Here is a 19,532-nt window from a genome sequence, read left to right as displayed (position 1 = left end):
TGTAGGTGCTGGGAAAGGAGACGCAGAGATGTTAAGTAACTTGACCAAGGCCATCCAGCTTTATGTGGCAAAGCTGTGCTATCCCAGATCAATGGGACTTCAAAACCTGCATTCTTACCACTGTGGCCCTCTGAGCCCCTGCTCTGTCGAGGCCCAGTGTTAACATGAGGGACGAAGAGGGCAAGATCCTCCCCTTGAGGAGCTCTCTGCAGGGTGGCACGGCCCAGACATAAGAAGCCATTGTGTATCTTGGCTCTCGAATGACAGAGCTTTCCTGTGTGATCCTGGTTCCTGCGTCTTCACCCAGCAGATGTCTGGTGCTTGGGTGGAAGTCTGTGCTAGGGGTTGGAGGTGCGAAGAGGAAGGCAGTGGTTGAGGCACTGAAAAGTCCTTTATCACCGAGCGTTGCGTGGAGTGTTATTAACAGGGGCATTTGAAAGTATCAAGGGTCAGAGGAATGAGTGACTAATGTTGAGAAAGTCCTCACAGAAGAGGTGCCATTAGAGTTGTCCTGACAGACAAGGAGGAGGAGGGGACATTTCAGGCAGCATAACAACGTGTGTCCAAAATGTGTCAGGAAATGCTGCTGGTCTGAAGCGCTTGGGATACGACTGGTTCCTGAAGGTCCTCACTTCCCTTTTCTCCAGCGCCCTTCTTCATTCCTGGGCACCTGGGTGTATGGACAAAGGTGGGAGAGGATGCTGGAAAAGATGCATGGCTTCTGATGTCAGGGTCAGGAGTTGGGGATGTTCCTGTGGGCAAATGCAGAAGCACTGAAGGGTTTTAAGCAGAGGTGTGATGTTGGCAGATTTTAGAACTCCTCTGGCACACTGTGGAGAAAGGCTGGGAGGGAGTAGGCAGGGAGCTGGGTAGGAACCGCTGAAATCGTGCAGGCTGGCAGTGATGAGGGCTGGAACAGCATCTCCACTGAATCTTTCCCTCCTGCCTTCAGAGATGCATAATTCACCACGCAGTACTGCCAGGAAAATGAAATCTCTCCTGTATGAAGCCAGGTGGTTTGTCTCTTCTTTTGAACATAAGGCCTAATCTTTACCTTTATAGCCTCCTCTCCACTTCTGAAAATCTTGGGTGATCTGGCTTCATTTCAGGTCCTCATGGTCTTTGACATCACAGCCTTTGCTTCTGTTGCTCAATTTTCGTACCTCCGCTATTCTCCCTTGGTTTCCAGGATATTAGGGGGAGCTTGAGTTTGCCTCCTGGTTCTGGCATTTACATGCCATGTTACGAGAGGGATGAGAGCCATGGCAGCTGTGAGAATTATAAGGCCGCATGAAAACAAGGTATGGGGGCGCTTGGGTGGCTCAGTCGATTAAGTGTCTGCTTCAGCTCAGGTCATGATCCCAGGATCCTGGGATTAAGCCCTGCGTCTGGGTCCCTGCTCAGCGGGGAGCCTGCTTCTGTCTCCCTCCCTCTCTCTCTCTGTCAAAAACATAAAATCTTAAAAAAAAAAAAAAAAAGTATTTTATTCTAATTCTAACCCTTTTTTCTCCCACAGGTACAGTCCTGGTCTTCACTACCAGGGTTGGCAAACCAGTGGTCCATAGGCTGAATGTGGCCCCACTAAGTCCTCAAAATAGTCAATATTTTGGAGATTTCACATTAAAAATACATGCCTCCAGTCCACACCTCTACCTTGAACTGGAGACTTGAGTGACCCTCTTCTGCTTCCCCACTTTCTACTCCCTTTTCCTGTGTTCTTTTTCTCTCTGGTACTTTTCACTCTCTAACATACATATGTTGCCTTTCTTCTGGTTTTCCTTGCCCTCACCACCTAGAATAGAAGGTCCAGTAGCACGTATCTGTGTGTGTTTCAGAACAGTGCCTGCTGGCGTATAGTAAGTGCTCAACAAAAAATTGCTGGCTGGCTGGGAAAATGAATTCGATTTGAGATTTCTTGTTTTATTTGAAAAACGGAATCCATGACTCTGGGTCTGTACTTGTGAGTGGCAGCAGTTTGTGTGAAGTGAGGAGCTGTGACCCTTCAGAAGGTGCAGGGGCTCCTCTGTTTGTTGTGGACCTTGTCTTCCCATGTTGGTCTATACCGGGCCTGGGGCGGGGGTGGGAGGGCAAGGAGAGGGGTAGCTGGTCCCATAGACAGAGGTGGAGAGGTCAAAGAAGGGATTTGGGAACTTAAAGGATGAATAGGAGTTTATCAAGTGTAAAATGAGACTGAGGCAAGGGTGTCACAAGCAAAGGGAATTAGGTTTGCCAGTGACGGTACAGTGGGGACGCCTGAGAACGGCGGGCAGTTGACAGTAGTGAGAGAAGTGAGCCCGGAGAAGCAGGCTGGGAAGTTGTGGCTGTGTCCCGTAGGGCATGTCCAGGGAGCCTTTAAGTTTGTTCTTAATATTTATTAGATTTTCTTCACATGGAAAGGTATAAAAAAAGGCTTATCATCTCCTTTCACAGATAATCCCTATAGACATTTTTATAGACATTTTTTAAAAATGTCCACCATGTTAGAAAATTGAGAGAGGTTCAAAATGAAGGTAGAAGCCACCTTTCCTGTCCATCTCATCAAAGTTAGTAGCTGCCAACAATTTGAGTACTTTAGTAAAAACTATGCCATACTACTGTCTAGATTTACATATTTCAAAAGACTTTTTTAAAAAGAAAGATAATATGTACTTCTTGGGAAAAAATTCAAATACTATGAGAAGTCTATAAAATAAGAGGGTAAGCCTTTTTGTGTAACAACTCCCTTATTGATGGACATCTCTTGGAGTAGACTACTTTTCCTCATAGAGAAAAAAGATAAGCTTAGTGTGGAATTCTTTCTCTGTATATTTTAGAGGGATTTAATACGAATGAATTAGAAGTGCAAGTTGTGGAGCTTGTAGAAGGCCTTGGGATAATGGTCAGTCTGGGTCATAGCTGGGAAGGTTTGGACTTCACTGCTTTCGAGATGATTCTAGGGATAGATTTGTGGAGCGTTCTTACCCCATGGTGGGATTGGATCAGATCTGAGTTTTACCGTAAATTAACATTGAAAACAAACAGTCTCGCTTTTGGAATGAGTAAGTGCTGAGGGGAAGGCAAGAAGGGGCTGAGACTTCACCTGTGTTTCTGAGGAGATTAAGAGTCAGCGGGTAGTTACAGTCTCTGGACTGACTCTGTAGCATTCTCTGGGAGACCAGATACTTTCCAGCGCCGAGGTTTTGATTCAGGGCAAAGAGTTGGCAGAGAACTTGATTAAGGCCTGCACTCTGCCCTCAGGACTTGGGAGATTGGAGTCTATCCTCCCTGGGCCCTTGGGTCTCCTTGACTCTTAGATGTGGGATTGGGTTAGCTGGTTTCTAGAGACGGTGCTGAAATTTTGAGCTGCTCTTTTGCCTGTGTGTGTTCTCAAGTGTGTGGTAGTTCTTGGCCTCAAGGAGCTTGCAGTCTAGTGTTATTAGACTGTTCTCCTCTCCACTCATTCCTGCCTGCTGCAGTATGAGGGTATTACCTGATGAGCATGAGAAAGTGACTAATAAGAAATGGCAGCAATTAGGCCATTTTACAGTGGCACTTCTCAGTGGGGTGGAATGGAAACCTCCGGAGACAATCTTTGTCTTAGCCACTGTCACCTTCTGTAATCGTCCTTCAGATAACGCTTTCACGAACTGTGATTTTTCTCCCCCCCCTTTCCAGGTTGATTCAAAAGATAGTTCTCGTAACTCTACGAACTCTGAATTTGCAGCTGAAGCGGAGGGTCAGAATGACACAAATGAGGAACCAAACAAGGTGCAGAAAAGGAAGAGGGATAGATTGCGAGACCAGGGCTCTACAGTGATCTACCTGAAGGCTATCCAGGGCATCCTGGGAAAGTCGATGCCAAAAAGGAAGGGAGAGGCTGCCACGAGGGCAACACCGACCAAAGGAGAGCGCCCCAGCCGTGGAGAAGGGCCAGCCAGGAGTGTCACTGTGTCTCCTCCTCAGAAAGGGAAAGAGTCAGCCCCGGAGGTGAGAGCAGAGGACGAAAAGCCTGCCCCGGAGAGGAGCAGCTTCTGTGACAGGAGAGTGGTGATAGACCCTCAGGAGAGACCCAGCGAGGAGACAGCTGGTGACCGAAGGACTGTCATTGACAAGCACTCTCCAGCCCTCGAGTTTTTGGATGACTCTGACTCTCATTTAGAAAGCCAGAAGGTGAGTCGAGCTTACACCAAGCATGGGGTTTTTAATTCTCTCACTGCTATGTATTTGGTCTTTCTAGTTTAATCCTGAGTGTTACCCATTAAGAGCAGCACAGCACTTACCGAGGACTCCAGGACAAACTGGTGGTTCTTTTCTAAAACACCTTTCAGAGTTACTAAGAAATCTCAATCCAGTGCTATCTTTTTTTTTTCTTTCAATTTAGAATTTATATGTTCGTTAGGATATGTATTTGCTTGCCTTAACAAAGGCTAAAATAACAGTGACTTAAAGAAAATAGAAGTTTGGCTTGAGGAGGAGGGCTGCACAGCGTCAGGGACCCTGGTGCCATCTGTTGTGATGCTTTGCTGTGTGTCAACCCAGTCTCCGTCTGTGGTCTGAGTGGCTGCTCGGATAGGCCCCTGAGGATATTACGTTGACATACCAGCTAGTAGAAAGGGGAAGAGAGAAGAGGAAAATACACTCCCTCCCTTTCAAGAGCTTGACTCAGAAGTTGTCCACATCATTTCTGCTTAGCTCTTGACGAGAATCTAGAAACCTGGCCAACACTGAGCTGCAAGAGACTCTAGAAATTAACTTTCATCTGGGAGACTTATATCCAGATCACTTTTATTGCTCGTGAAGGAAAGAACGGTATTGGGGGGAAACTAGCAATTTTTAACATAGTTTATGACGGGGGTGGGGGAGGAGGAAGCATTCCTCTGTTGTACCCATCTCTGCTTCTCTTTACGCTCTTTAATGGACGCTCCTTGAATCTCTTTAGCTCTTTCTTCTAGTACTTACCTCCGTATTTCTGAATAATCTTGCACTGTGTATTGATTTTCGAGTTGTAGACATCTGTGGACTGCCTACTTACAAGATGAGAATTTAGTTCTCCACACTAACTTCGGCAGGACCATACCCATGAACCTGTGACCTCTCCTTCTAGCAGCTCCCTGTGTTGTTGTCACACAGTTTCTGGCTAAATCTCGTGAAGATTTATTATTACCACGTTCATAGCGGAGTCACCTCGTATACTCTGATCACATTTCCTCTCGCACAGTTTATGTTCCTTGGAGATCATCATTGCCTTGTTTTTTCCTTTAGTTTTCTCTGTACCTATCACTAATTCATCCCCAGATTGCTAGTGCCATAAAATTCTCCTCGATATTGTTAAAATAAGTAATCCCATTTTTCTTCTTGGAGGTGTACCTCCCTTAATTGCTTCCTTAGAATTCCCATTTTTTCCTGTTTTCTTTCATTTTTGCTTTCTTTATGAGTAATTAAGGTGAGTGTATATAATATTTTTCCCCATTTTTGACATAATTTCTAAGAATGTTTGTGTAATGTTTTGAGTATTCCTTTTTTAGAGCATCTTGTTCTTGTTTTGAGGTTATCGTGCCTTCTCTTTGAGAATTCATGCCTTCTCTTTGAGAATATTATAGGCTTGTTTTGACGTTTCCTTCTACTTTCTACACTACTTTTTCTCTGAGTTTCCTTCTGATTTTTTTTTTCTTTTTTTTTCTTAAGTATTTGGTTTCTATCTTTTATGGTAGGGCTCTACTGAGATGTGTTTAAAGATGGAATTTTAAAAAGCTGATTGAAGTTCTAAGTGTGTGGATGGGCTTATCAACTGCTGGTTTCAACATAGGCTGATGACCCTGGGTAATTTTGTGGGGGCCCCAACTGGATCTGTGGCTTCATCTTCAGAAGAAGTACTCCCTGGGAGAAATGCTCCACTCCCCCACATAGGAGGCACACATCTGGCTGGTGCTGCTCTGAGAGTCAGGTTGAGGGAGGTACCTGGGTTCTCACTGTCCAACATGCGATGGACTGTCACTCTTGATTGTGTGTCCATTGCTCCTGATTATTCCATAGGCTCCTTGGCTCAGCTTTTCTAAGTGTGAACCGTGTCTTTTGCTGGGTGGGGAAACAGACCCATCTGCACAGGATGGGAGCAGGGATCTCGGGACCTAACTTCACAGATTTCCACCTCCTTCTCCTGTTTCCATCTTCAGCTTCACCTTCTTTTCAGAGGTCTGTTACCTCCAATTCCTGAGTCTTTTGGGGGGTCCTGTACTGTGACTCAGCCTGATTCTGGGTTTTTCTCACTGCAGGCTTAGGCCTTCTGTGATCTGCTTAGCCAATAACCATTCATCTATCTACTTTCTAGCAGCTGATTTTTATTTAATTCGCTTTGCTGTTTTTCTTTATGCTTTCTCTTTGTAGGTTTACGCCTTTTCAGGTCATCTCCTATAATTTCCTTCCTTCCTTCCTTCCTTCCTTCCTTCCTTCCTTCCTTCCTTCCTTCCTTCCCCCCTCTCCCCTCCCCTCCCCTCCCTTCTTCTCCCCTCCTTTCCCCTCCCCTCCTTTCTTCCTTCCCTTCTTCTTTTTTTCTTTTCTTTTCTTTAGAGCATGCATACAGAGGGTGGGGGAACGGGACAGAGGGAGAGAGAGAATCTTAACCCATGCCCAGTGCGGGGCTCAATGTCACGACCCTGAGATCATGACCTGAGCTGAAATCAAGAGTCGGACGTTTAACTGAGCCACGCAGGTGCCCCCATTTCCTATAATTTTTAAAGGGTTTTTTTTGGTAGGAAGGGCAAAAACTACATGGGTTATATATAACTGGAAATCCCAAGAACAGTAGGTTTTGTAACCTACTTTTTCTGCTAACTCTCTGATGGGTGCGTTTTCTGTCTGATATTGATCCTGCTCTTGTTGGGCTGCGTATAATTCCCCTTGTATGGACGAACTTCCCAAACTTATACACCCGAACTCCTATTCGTCAGGCTGGACATTTAGATTGTCTTCGTTAGGTGTATATTTAGAGGCAGCGGGATATGGTGGGTAAGCCCTGAGTGTTGGGATCAGATAGTTTGGGCTCCAGTCCTGGCCACCTGAGCTGTGATTGTGAGAAAGGCACTTAACCTCTTTGAGCCCCAGTTTCTTCTGTGTAAGAAGTTAGAGTTCTTGAAATCTTATTATGGTTAAACAAATGAAGGGACCAGCAAACTTATTCTGTAAAGGGCCAGATAATATTTTAGGCTTTGTGGGCTATATGGCCTCTGTTGGAACTGTTCAGCTCTGCTGTGGTAGCATGAAAACAGCCAGAGACAGCATTTAAGGCAACGGGCCTGACCGTGTTCCAGTGAGACTTTGTTCACACCAATAGGCAGTGCATTGGATTTGGGTTGTGGGCCACAGTTGGCAGAACCCTGAACTGACACATGAAAATACTTTGCTCAGTGCCTAAGTGTATAGTAGGACCTTAATAAATGTAACTTAAAATTTTACCATATCGGTGAGACTGTAAGGCAATCACGAACATAGGTAGTGTCCCATTTTCTCAAAAAGAAAATCCAAAAACCTTTTCTCGGCCAACTTGACCATATAAGCCTTTCAGGGTGGGGCGCCTGGGTGGCACAGCGGTTAAGCGTCTGCCTTCGGCTCAGGGCGTGATCCCGGCGTTATGGGATCGAGCCCCACATCAGGCTCCTCTGCCATGAGCCTGCTTCTCCCTCTCCCACTCCCCCTGCTTGTGTTCCCTCTCTCGCTGGCTGTCTCTGTCTCTGTCAAATAAATAAATAAAATCTTTAAAAAAAAAAAAATAAGCCTTTCAGGGACTTAGATGACATAATTTTAAGTCTGTTTATGGCATGTATTTCTAGTTACACGTGCATTTTTGAATTCATATTTTTTCCCCACTCTGCCATTTTCCCCATTCTCACATTTCATTAGATAATTTTATTGGAACTTTTCACATGTCTTTGACATGATCGTTGTTGCCCCTGGAGTTCCTTTTGAGTCATGTAGCCTGATTTCCTGACCTTCCCTGATAATAAAAACGAGAGAATCTGACCCAGGTCTGAGATGGGACGTGGGAATTGGTATTTTTAAACAAATACCCCTGGAAGATAGAGAACTTTGGGAAGCAATTAGAGGACGTCATCTACTCTTCCTTCTGATTTGGAATTTTTAGTTATTTTTATTTTAACTTTTTACTATGGAAAATTTAAAACACTTAAGAAAATTACCCATACACCCGTCACTCATCTTCAACAATTAATTCACTGCCAATCTTGTCTTTTTTTCTCTCCATGATTTTTTTTTTCTTAGTAAAGTAGGCTCCATACCCAACATGGGGTTTGAACTTAAAACCCTGAAATGATGAGTCACACATGTTCTGTGGTCTGAGCCAGCCTGGTTCCCCACTCCACAAATTATTTTGAAGCAAATCCCAATTACTGTATCATTTCATCCCTAAATATTTCATTGTGAATCTCTAAGAGATATAGTGATCTTTAGGGAAAAAAAAAAAACATAATTACAATTTTATTAGACCACATACACACATACAGCATCCTTAATAACATCAACGGTCCAGTCATTGATTAAATAATCCTGTTTGTTTCATGATATTTTTAATTTGTTTGAAACAGTATCCAACTAAAAGCCATATGTGGCAATTTCTAAATTTCCCAAGTCTCTTAGTCCCTATAGATTTTCATCCCTCCCATCGTGGTATAATTTTTCCATTGTAAAAAAAATAGGACATTTGTCTTATAGTTTTCTGCAGCCAAGATTGTGCTGATGAGATGTAGCACTTTTTGAATCCGTGTATAATTCTGTCCCTGGAAATTTGTCCCCAGTTGCCAATAGCTGTTCCTGTCACACTCAGGCAGTTTGTGGTTCATTTTTTCTGGAAGTGCATTTTGGGATTGCTACCATGTAGCAACTTCCAATTATTTTTCAGGTTACTTTTTGAGTAAATAATATTCTCGTGTCTCGAAAATAAAAAAATAAAAGCTATTTAGTGAAAAGTAGCTTTCCAACCTGGTCCTGTGTTGCCCTATTCCTCCACCTGGGTACCACTCAAGGTGGTCTCTCAAGTACTTTTCCAGTATCTCTTTATGTGTAATCACTTAACCATATTGCCTTTTTTTTTTTTTTTTAAAGATTTTATTTTTTTTGAGCAGAGAGAAATCACAAACGGGGTGGAGAGGGGCAGAGGGAGAGGGAGAAGCAGACTCCTCTCTGAGCTGGGACCCCGGTGTGGGCTCAGTGATTCCAGGACCGAGATAATGACCTGAGCTGAAGGTGGACCCTGAACCAACGGAGCCACCCAGGTTCCCCTACTGTATTGCTTTTTATTTTTATTTTTTATTTTTTAAAAATTTGAGAGAGAGAGTGAGCCCAAGTGGGGGTTAAGGGGGAGAGGCAGAAGCAGACCCCGCTGAGCAGGGAGCCGGACCCAGGGTTTGATCCCAGGATCCAGAGATCACGACCTAAGCCGAAGGCAGACACCTAGCCGACTGAGCCACCCAGGCACCCCCTGTATTGCTTTTTAAAAGTGCTATTTAAAAAACAAGAAGTGATTTTGAAAAGATTTGTTAAAAATGATGTCCAGCCGAACTGTGAGGTCATATCCCCTAGGAATAATTATTAAATCTGGTACATCTTTTTGCCTAACCCTGCCCCTTCTTTAAAAAATGAAAAAGGGAAAAAGGGAAGTAGGGAACCTTCCTGTAAGCATCCAGCATTAGCTTGGTTGAGGTCTCTTTGGGGCCATTTGTCCTCCTCACATAAAAGAACAGGAGACTTTGTAAGAACTGGATATAAAATGATGCCTCCTGGGGCACCTGGTTGTCTAGTTGGTTGTGTCCAGCTCTCAGTTTCAGCTCAGGTGCTGATCTCCGGGTCCTGGGATCAAGCCCTGCCACAGTCTCTGTGCTCAGCAGGGAGTTTGCTTGAGATTCTCTTTTCCTCTCCCTCTGCCCCTACCCCTGTTCTCACTCTCTTTCTCTCTAAAATAAATAAATCTTTAAAAAAAAATGATGCCTCTTTTATGAGGGATTATTTTTGGGGACAGAACCTTTCTGTGTACTTACTATAATTTTAACCAGGTTAACTTGTTATTTTAAAAAGGTAGAATTTTCAAGAGCTGGATTGCAAGGGTGGTAGTTGCATGTTACTGTATGTGAGAATCGTTTTAACTTTGAGGTGCACATATACAGAAGTGATGATTCTAGTATGTCTTATTGGAAAAAGGAAAACAATGTAAGCTCTGGCAATACTGCGTTTTTTAATTATCTGGGTTGGTAGAAATTTCCACCATAATTAAGATGGTTTTTGAAGGATTTTTCTTCTTAGAGATTAACTTTTTAAAAACTTTTTTTTTTTTTAAGATTTATTTATTTTAGAGAGTGCGTGCATGTTTGGGGGGTTGGCAGATAGAAGAAGGAGAGAAGTAGATGCCCGGCCGAGCAGGGAGCCTGATGCAGGGCTCCATCCCAGGACCCTGAGATCATGACCTGAGCTGAAATTGAGTCAGTTGCTTAACGGACTGAGCCACCCAGCTGCCCCAAAGCTTTTTTTTTTTTTTTTTCTTAAGTAAGCTCTCTGTTTGATGTGGGGTTTGAATTCACAACCCAGAGATCAGGAGTTGCATGCTCCACTGACTGAGTCAGGCAAGCACCCCTTGAAAAGCTTTTTATGGGAAATTTCCAACATACTCAAAGTAAATGGTCTAGTGTTAATAATTCCCCCAGGTGCCCGTCACCCAGCTTTAGGAGTTCAGATTAAATTATAAGTGTGCTGCAATTTAAGTTATCTTGCATTTTGGAAAAAATTCTTGTTTGGATATTTTTGTTATTCAGAAAAGGAGTAGCAGGAAGAAAATCTGAAGTAAGAAAGTATCATATGTGAAGTTTATAATTCATTAACATTTTTGTCACCAATATTTGTTTCCTTTTAGAGTGTAGGTAGTGGTATGGATGGCTAATACAGACAGTAGAGACAAAAAATTTTGTTCCCATTTTAAGGCGGTAATTAATTTATCCATCATGTGCCTTCGTAGTGAATTTTTCGTTATGCGAATTGTATTTGCTTATACAAATATTTTTAGGAAAAGAGCTCTGTAAGGCCTCTTGCTCAAGCCATCTGGTCCCTGTGGGTATAGATGGTTTCGTTAACCAAAAGAAACAAGGGCCCTTAAACAGTCATTTTGCATGAATTGAGGTCTGTGTTTTTACTGTATTTCTCAAACTTCGTTTGCATCCAAGTGACATGGAGGCTTAAATACAGAGTCCTTGGGGACCTGTTGAATCACAATATCACAGATGAGCGTGGGGTAACCTTAAAAAGTCCCCAGTTGGTTCTGATGTGAAGCTAAATTCAGGAGCCATTGCCCCATTTATTCTACAAATTAATTCATCAAATATTTGTGAGCACAGTATGCCAGGCACTGTTGTAGGTATCTGGGAGACATGAGTGAAGAAGAAAAAAATTCCTGACCTTGAAAACTTCCATTCTAGCAGGGCTAGATTGATTTAAAGTAATGTATAGCTGGTTGGTTCATTTACCGTTGCCATGCGGTGGCTTGAATTAAATGTTTTATTTTGCTCCCAATTTTGTGAGTGAGGAATTCAGAAAGGTCTAGACAGGGCAGGTCTTGCTTGGGGGTTAGGGTGTTGTTCTCTCATGTGCTTCTGACACTCCAAAAGCCTGGCAAGGGCTGGATGGGCAAGATGCTTACTCACGTGGCTGGCAGTTGAGGCTGGCGCCTACAGGTGACCTCTCTAGAATATGGTGGGTGTCAGGGTGGTCTGGCCTCTTCCCTGGTGGTTGACTTCCCTGTGAGGAGCAAGCTGACAAAACCAGGGGGAAGCCACAAGGCTGTTCTGACCTGCCGCTGTGTCCTGGTGGCTACAAGCGAGTCACTAGATTGGCCCAGGTTCAAGGGGGAGGGAAAGGGTCACAAACCCCACCTCTCAATGGGCAGTTATGTAAGGAGAATTTGCAGACACATCTTAAACTCACCCATGATGGTGTGGTTTTGCATTTGAAATGTTAGAGACGAGATATGCTGGGTGCTGCTTTTCTTTAAAATCCCCAGTACACAGTGTGTTCTAGAGAGAGCAGTTTTTTCCCAAAGGGATCATTCAGAAAGGGAGTACAGGTATAGCATCCCCTTTAGGGATTTTTTTTTTTTTAAGATTTGTTTATTTATTTTAGAAAAGAGTGAGTGTACGTGTGCACAGCGGGGAGGGGCAGAGGCAGAGGGTGAGAGAATCTCCAGCAGACTCTCTGCTGAGCACAGAGCCCAACACAGGGCTCGATCCCGTGACCCTGAGATCATGAGCTGAACCGAAATCAAGAGTTGGACTCTCGACTGAGCCACACAGATGCCCCTAAGGATGGTGTTCTACGCTTTGGTCACAAATTTCATCCCTGAACCCAATAGACTGCTTATAGCTGTAAGCTGGCTCACAGAAATTTGAAGGAAACCAGGCAACAAAGTAAGCTAATGAACCAATGCAGAGCTTTCACCGTGGCTGGAAGAACAAGGCAGAGTTTGTCCTGCTGATGACTGAGTATGAGAGGCCGTCTTCACACCAGAGAGCTCACCCATTGTTTGTTTTCTTTTCTGCAGCCTAAGGAGAGGGAGGTGGTGATAGAGCACACCTCTTCAGGAAGTGACTGGTCTGACGTGGATGAGGTCTCCACTGTCAGATTCTCTCAGGAGGAGCCCAGCTCGCTGAAACTCTCCGCAGTTCCAGAGCCTTCTGCCTTCTCCACTGACTATGTCATGTACCCGGCTCATTTGTACAGTAGTCCGTGGCGTGACTACGCCAGCTATTGGACCAGCAGCCCCAAGCCTTCTGGTTACCCCTCCGTGGGCAGCAGCAGCAGCAGCAGTGACCCGCTGCAGGCAGGGAGGAGCAGCCGGGGCCTCCCGAGTGATTATTCCCCTAACTCTGCAGGGAGCTCCCAGAACACCTCCAGAGACCAGGAGGTGACCGAGGAAGGCAGATCCCAGAACTCCCGTTCATTTCGTTTCTCCAGAAGCTCCGAAGAAGAGGGGAAGGAGAAAAGAGCGCTCCAGGAGGAGGCGCCACCTCGTCCCTGCGGCGGACACGCATCCAGCTCCCTGCCAAGGAACCATAGGGAGTCAGGCCCGGAGGAGGGTTTCATTGACACCCACTGTCACTTGGACATGCTGTATTCCAAGCTGGCTTTCAAAGGGTCCTTCACCAAGTTCAGAAAAATTTATAGCAGCTCCTTCCCTAAGGAATTTCAGGGCTGCATCTCTGACTTCTGTGATCCTCGGACACTGACAGATTGCCTGTGGGAGGAGCTGTTAAAAGAGGATCTGGTTTGGGGAGCCTTTGGCTGTCATCCTCATTTTGCACGTTACTACAGTGAGAGTCAAGAGAGAAATCTTTTGCAAGCGTTAAGGCACCCCAAGGCTGTGGCATTTGGGGAAATGGGCTTGGATTACTCGTATAAGTGCACCACTCCTGTCCCAGAACAGCACAAGGTAATGAGGCTCTCCGTGGTTTGCTCGCAGTTTTCGTTCCTCTGTCAGTTGTTGAACCTAACAATAAATGTTTCTCTACTTTTGGATCTAGAGAATTTAGAACCCTTAAAAATATAATTGCTCTTGTCCAGACCATCAAGATGTCACTTGTCAAATACTTCAACTATTTCTATACTCTTTATTATGTAGGAGAGGGGGATAGTTACTCTTTGACATCTTATGGCTAATGATATATGTGGCAAGACATTTGTTTTCCTTCCTTCTTGGGGAAACAACCAGTTTTATGTTTGTTTAATTAAGCTATATTTTTATTCTGGTTTTAAAAGTTAAGTGTGCCCATAGCAGAATATTTGGAAAATACAAAACTGTAAAGAAGAGAATTTCCCATCCCACCAGAGATGACAACTACTGCCACCTTATAATGTATTTTTCGAGCGTGGACATTTGGCAGGGGAAGGGAGGTTCCAGCATTTCAGTGAAAGTTTCTGATTTGGGAAGGAGTACGGCAAGTAGAAAGACCCTCCCACCTTGTCCCTGCTCACACTGCCAGGTTGGTTTTGTTGTAGAATTTGCTGTGTGCAGGCTTCCTGCTGCTGCCTGGTAGGCTGGGTCTGCATGCCCAGTATGCTCCAGGCCCTGGTGAGCGGGTGTGTGGATGCCAGCCTGGGCAGAATTTAGCAAGCCGGCTTTCCCTTTGGCACAGTCCCCAGCACAGCTCGGTCAACCTCTGCTGTGCACTGATGCTGTGCCCCATCGCTACTGGCATCTGCGGTTAATGGTGAATTAAGAGAGGGAATGTTCTAGAGGCAAAAGGTTTCTTAATTTTCCCTTGACCAAAGAGAAAATTCAGTGACAGTGTGGTACTCTTCTGACAAAGCAGAAGGCTCCAGATCTTTATATACCTTTAGGAGACAGAGATTCCAGTTTGAATACAGTTGTCCATGGCAACCAATAGGCGAGCAAGGCTTAACAGTTAATTTACATAAGAAACAATTTCAGGTGTTCGTATGCTTCGGAAGGATCTTATTTATTTATTTATTTATTTATTTATTTATTTATTTAGAAGATCTTATTTGAGAGAGTGAGAGCAAGCATGAGCAGGGGGGAGGGGAAAGGCTTGAGGGAGAGGGAGAAGCAGACTCCCTGCTGAGTAGGGAGCCTCATGTGGGGCCCAATCCCAGGACCCCGGGATCATGAGCTGAAGGCAGAAGCTTAACTGACTGAGCCACCCAGTTGCCCCTGGAAGGACCTCTTTAAGATGGGTTTTCTAGGACCTGTTAAGGTTACTAAATTTGGAACAGGAAAATTTTGACTTGATCTACTTTCAGACAGGTAGGTGGGATTTTATTTGTGTGAATGTTTCCAGTTTTCTCTTTTATCTAATGAGTTTCTAATGTAGTGTTTCTATTCAGAATTTGTTTTGTCTTACACATTCATACAACCTCTTGCCTGTCCAGAGTTCCTTTTCACTGTTAATATTAGGAAGCTTGCAGTTTCTGGCTTGAGGTGGTCATATATATATTTGTCAGAAGTGAATGGAAATATAGCTAAATTTGAAAACCTAGTAAACATTTTTAAGAAAGTGAGAAAAAATCTTTAATATTCAGCTTTCCTGGCTTATTTCTCTGGCTCAAGGCAGGTGTGGTGTGGACAGGAGGACAGTTGAGAAATGGATGCCGGATGCCCTGAGGCCACTGGCAGGAGGAGGAGAGCATGGTGTTTAATTGTGTAGATGGTGTTTATAGAATGCCTGCCGTGTGCCAGGAACTGTGCCGAGTATTTCACAGTAACTTTTCCCTTGATTAAATTATTATGGCATCAGATCTGCATATAGAGGCACATGGGACACGCTGCACCACAGACTAAACTGGAAGTTAGCACAGAGGGTGATGAGTAAAATCTTGTGGCTATCCTCTGGCTTGGTGAGATGGGACTCAGGACCGGAAAACAGGGATTCAGAGGAAAGAAATTGCTGGCAGTGGTAGGGCAGCACTCCCTGTAGAGGATGGAAGAGAAGATATTTCTGCAGAACACTAAAGACTCCCAGGCGGACTGAGGAAACGGGTACCACATTCTTGATGTAAATATACACTTAGGCCCCAGAGCGAGAGGGGTGGTACCTATCAACTGTACTAGCTGGACGTCTGCACTGAGTTACATTTGCCTAAAAGTTGAGTGGTTGACAAGTTCTTGGTGTGTTCCTGCTGAATATTTTACCTGGTGAAGGGAAGAAGAAAAGCTGATCTGGTGAAGTGGTAGGGTGCCAGCTCTGGCATCACTAGAGAGAACTTGGTTTCTGTTACCTAATACTTTCTGGAAGGTTTGGAAAATAGAGGAAAGCAGAAAAATTGGGGAAAAATCAGTAGTTATTTTGCTACTCAGAGCGAACCTCTGATAACTTTTTCCTTGCTTATCTGTGTGTTCATAGATTTAATAATTTTTTTAAAGATTTTATTTATTTGAGAGGAACAGAGAGAGGGAGAGCATGAGCAGGGGGAGAGGGAGAAGCAGACTCCCCGCTGAGCAAGGAGCCCCGGGGCTCTATCCTAGGACCCTGGGATCACGACCTGAGCCGAAGGCAGCCGGTTAACTGACTGAGCCACCCAGGCGCCCCTGGATTTAACTCTTTAACTTCCTATTTGACTCCTCAGAGTTAGGTTCTGGATAGTTCAGCTATGCGTTGCACACACCAGCCAGTATGATCATCAGAATCTCTTGGTATCTGGGCTTCAAAGGCCGGGGAGGATGGACTGGCCTTGCCTACCTGGGCTGGCTGATCCAGCTGCTTCTTGTGTTCGACTGAAATTAATTATTGGGGTAATGGGTGTGCAGGAGTCACCGGGCCACCCCCAGGAGAGACTGACTGGCTCAGAATCCCTGGAAATAACGGATCCGTGGGAAACCCAAGCTCATGCGGGCAGAGGAGGCGTAATTATGCTGGGTAGGTAACTTACCTACCCTTCATTCTCCACTGCTCCCTGCCAGCTGGGTTCCCGGTGAGGACAGCTGCCCTAGATAGCTCCAGCCCGGCCACGCGGTCCTGCCTTCTGTCAGGTCTTCTCCTGTCTTCATGTTTTTGAAATTTGGATGTTTTACAAAATGCTATATATATTTTTTTAAAGATTTATTTATTAGAGAGAGTGAGAGAGAGTATGAGCCAGGGGGAGAGACAGAGGGAGGGGCAGAAGCAGACTTCCCCACTGAACGGGGAGCCCAATATGAAGCTCGATTCCAGGACTCCGAGATTATGACCTGAGCTAAAGGCAGATGCTTAACCGACTGAGCCAGTCAGGTACCCCTCAAACACTATTTTTAATGTCTTTGTTCCTTGTAGGATTGCAAGGGACAAATGGCGGCATGTCTAACAAGGTCCTGTCTTAGAAGCAAGGAAATGTGTGTTGTGTGTCCATGCTTTTTAAAAATTAAGTTAGGAAACAAAAAAAAATAGTTTTGAATATTTTTTCCCCTTGTGAAAAGGTTCTGGTTTCAAATATATTTTGAAAAATATACCTTTTAACAGCTGTGTAGTAGTCTACCCTAAGGCTGTAGTTTTACCCTTAGGAAGAATTTTTTAGAAGCAGAAATTAAGCCTTGGAATTAGAACCTCTTGCAACTTGGGATGCCTGGGTGGCTCAGTTAGCTAAGCGTCTGCCTGCTGCTCAGGTCGTGATCCCGGGGTCCTGAGATCAAGTCCCGCATCAGGCTCCTTGCTCAGCAGGGAGCCTGCTTCTCCCTCTGCCCTCTGCCGCTACCCCTGCTTGTGTGTGCACGCTCTCTTTCCCTCTCCCCCTCTCTCTTGCTCTCTGACAGATAAATAAATAAATAAAATCTTAAAAAAAAAAAAAAAGAATCTGTCAACCTCCTGCCTCTGTAGGGGTCCGTGGAGGGCAGATGTGCTAGGAGGAGGTCCAGCTGCAGGTACTGGAACTAGCCCATCTCTAAAGCCTCTACCAAGCATTCTAAGATTTTGGTGTCTGTGGTTGTTTTCCTTTTGCTGAAAACACAGGTTAAACAAGAATGACATCAGAACTCTTACTGGCTCAGTGTCGCTCTTCGGAGAAGAGGTAGCACAAGCATCAGTCGTGACAGTGTCGTTCTCAGGTGAACATCACAGGACTCAGAGTACCGGCAGTATCGTATTTTATGTTAAAAATGCAAACATGCGTTATATTCCACAGTTGAGAACTACTCATGGAAGCATGTAGTTTAAGATGAAGTCATTTGTTTATAACGAGTTAATACTTGGGTTCTTCTAAAGCTGAACCTGTTAGAGGAAAGAAGTCCTAGACCCTTTTTCATTTAATGTATTAACACTTTGTGTATTTTACTAGTGATTTAAAAGTGGCTAGAGTTTGTTTTGTTTTGTTTTGTTTTTTGAAAGGAAAAAAAAAGGTTAGGGGAGACTGGCTGGCTCAGTCAGTAGAGCATGTGACTCTTGATCTTGGGGTTTTGAGTTCAAGTCCCATGTAGGGTGTAGAGATTACTTAAAAATAAAATCTTAAAAAAAAAAAAAGTTAAAAAATGGAAGGTAGTTTATCAGTAGGTATTCACCTAAAAGAATATCAGATTTTGGTTGAGTAAAGAAGTGGAGAAAATATGTAATTTCCATTCTTTAAAGCATTTGAGCACCTTCTGAGATCCAGGTATTGTGCAGGTGTATGTGTGTGTGTGCGCGCGCGCGCGCACGTGCGTGTGTACACACAGCTCTTTGGAAAATGTGTAGAAGGTGATTACCTCTTGGGAGTAGGCGTAGAGGTGGGGACGGTGAGGGGAAGGGCATGTAAGTTGAACTTCATTTTCCTGAGCCCTGGCCTGCAGCCCCACGTGGGCACAGCATAGTGGTTGCCAAGTGGAGGCCTGGGTTCATGTTGGAACTGTGGTGCCCCCGCTTGCCAGCTGCAGAGGACTTGACCTCCCTTGGAGCCTCCTTTTCTGGACCGCATGGCAGGCTAACAGCAGTAACCTACCTTGGGGTGCTTGTGAGGATCGCGTTAATAAGACACCTAAAGCGCTCTGAGCGCTACCCGTAGTAAGCACCCGTAAGTGCGGGCCATTGTTACAATACATGACATAGTCTGCAGAGATGGAGGCCGTGCGGGTGCCTGTGGCCTGGGTGTTCTGAGGCGTAACGGGCTGCCGAAGTGGCTCTAACACGTGTCCCTTTGCCTTCTCCCAGGTGTTCGAGAGACAGCTGCAGCTGGCTGTGTCTCTGAAGAAGCCCTTGGTGATCCACTGCCGAGAAGCTGACGAAGATCTGCTGAACATCATGAAAAAATTTGTGCCCTCAGACTACAAGATCCATAGGTTAGAAGGCTGGAGCTTCGGTGGGCGGATGAAACGAACACTTCCTTCTGTGTAGGACGTTAGTTGGAAAAAGGAAAACTCAGTGAGGAGAAGATGATAGTATTAGGTCTTTGTGATGTAGTATCTTCTGTAAAGATTATTAGGTGAACCATGGGAAATTTCTGATTCTGACCATTTTTTACTTACAAAATGGCAGTTTTATGTGGTTTGAGCTAATATCCCAAACCACCGGTGAGCAGGAAGGGGACTTCCATGGCTCTCATCCCTGGTGGCAGGCTAAAATGGAGTCTGAGTGCTCAGAAATGAGGGCTCTTGATCTGAGGAGAGGCCATGTGCTGTGACTTAGTGCACAGATAACATTCCAGGGCACCTACAAAGAAATTCTTTGCTTTTCTGAAAGTTCATTTCCCCCGCATTAAAATTCAGTTTGTATTTAATCCTAATTGTATTTAGGGGCTCTTAAGTTCGGTGTGGTAAACTCTTGATGTCCTGCCGTGTGCCTGTCGCATATCAGTCATCTGGTGATTTCTGCAGAGCACAGGCCCGAGGTGGGCATAAAGAGCCAGAAGAGGGGCCATTAGCTTAGCTTTGCTGGAGAGGGGCCAGGAGCTGGTGCCTGGGTTGGTTCTTTCAAGATGGGTGAGATGGGTTAACTGAAAAAAAAAAAAAAAAAAAAAAAAAAAAAACAACCACCCAAAAAAACAAAAAAAATGGAGTCTAGAACCCAAACCAGGTGTTGACAGGCAGCAGAAGGTGGTGGGTTATCAGGCCA

General features: G+C 44.7%; 1 protein-coding gene across 2 annotated transcripts in view; it reads left to right on the top strand.

Annotated features, from left to right (window-relative positions):
- TATDN2 (TatD DNase domain containing 2) overlaps positions 1-19,532 on the top strand; it is a 31,637-nt gene that overhangs the window by 4,520 nt on the left and 7,585 nt on the right. For both annotated transcript variants that reach the window (XR_015726620.1, XM_045808233.2), the window contains exons 3-5: positions 3,655-4,149; positions 12,569-13,456; positions 18,633-18,760. Coding sequence is in view for 1 of the 2 variants with exons in the window: in XM_045808233.2 (XP_045664189.2) it covers positions 3,655-4,149; positions 12,569-13,456; positions 18,633-18,760 (1,511 nt within the window). In the remaining variant the exon portion in view is untranslated. The remainder of the gene's footprint in view (positions 1-3,654; positions 4,150-12,568; positions 13,457-18,632; positions 18,761-19,532) is intronic.

Source organism: Ursus americanus, chromosome 14, assembly GCF_024610735.1.
Source record: "Ursus americanus isolate L20-20 chromosome 14, mUrsAme1.1.p, whole genome shotgun sequence".
NCBI lineage: Eukaryota > Metazoa > Chordata > Mammalia > Carnivora > Ursidae > Ursus > Ursus americanus.
The sequence above is the reverse complement of the archived record's forward strand: the minus strand, read 5'-3'. Positions and strand labels throughout refer to the sequence as shown.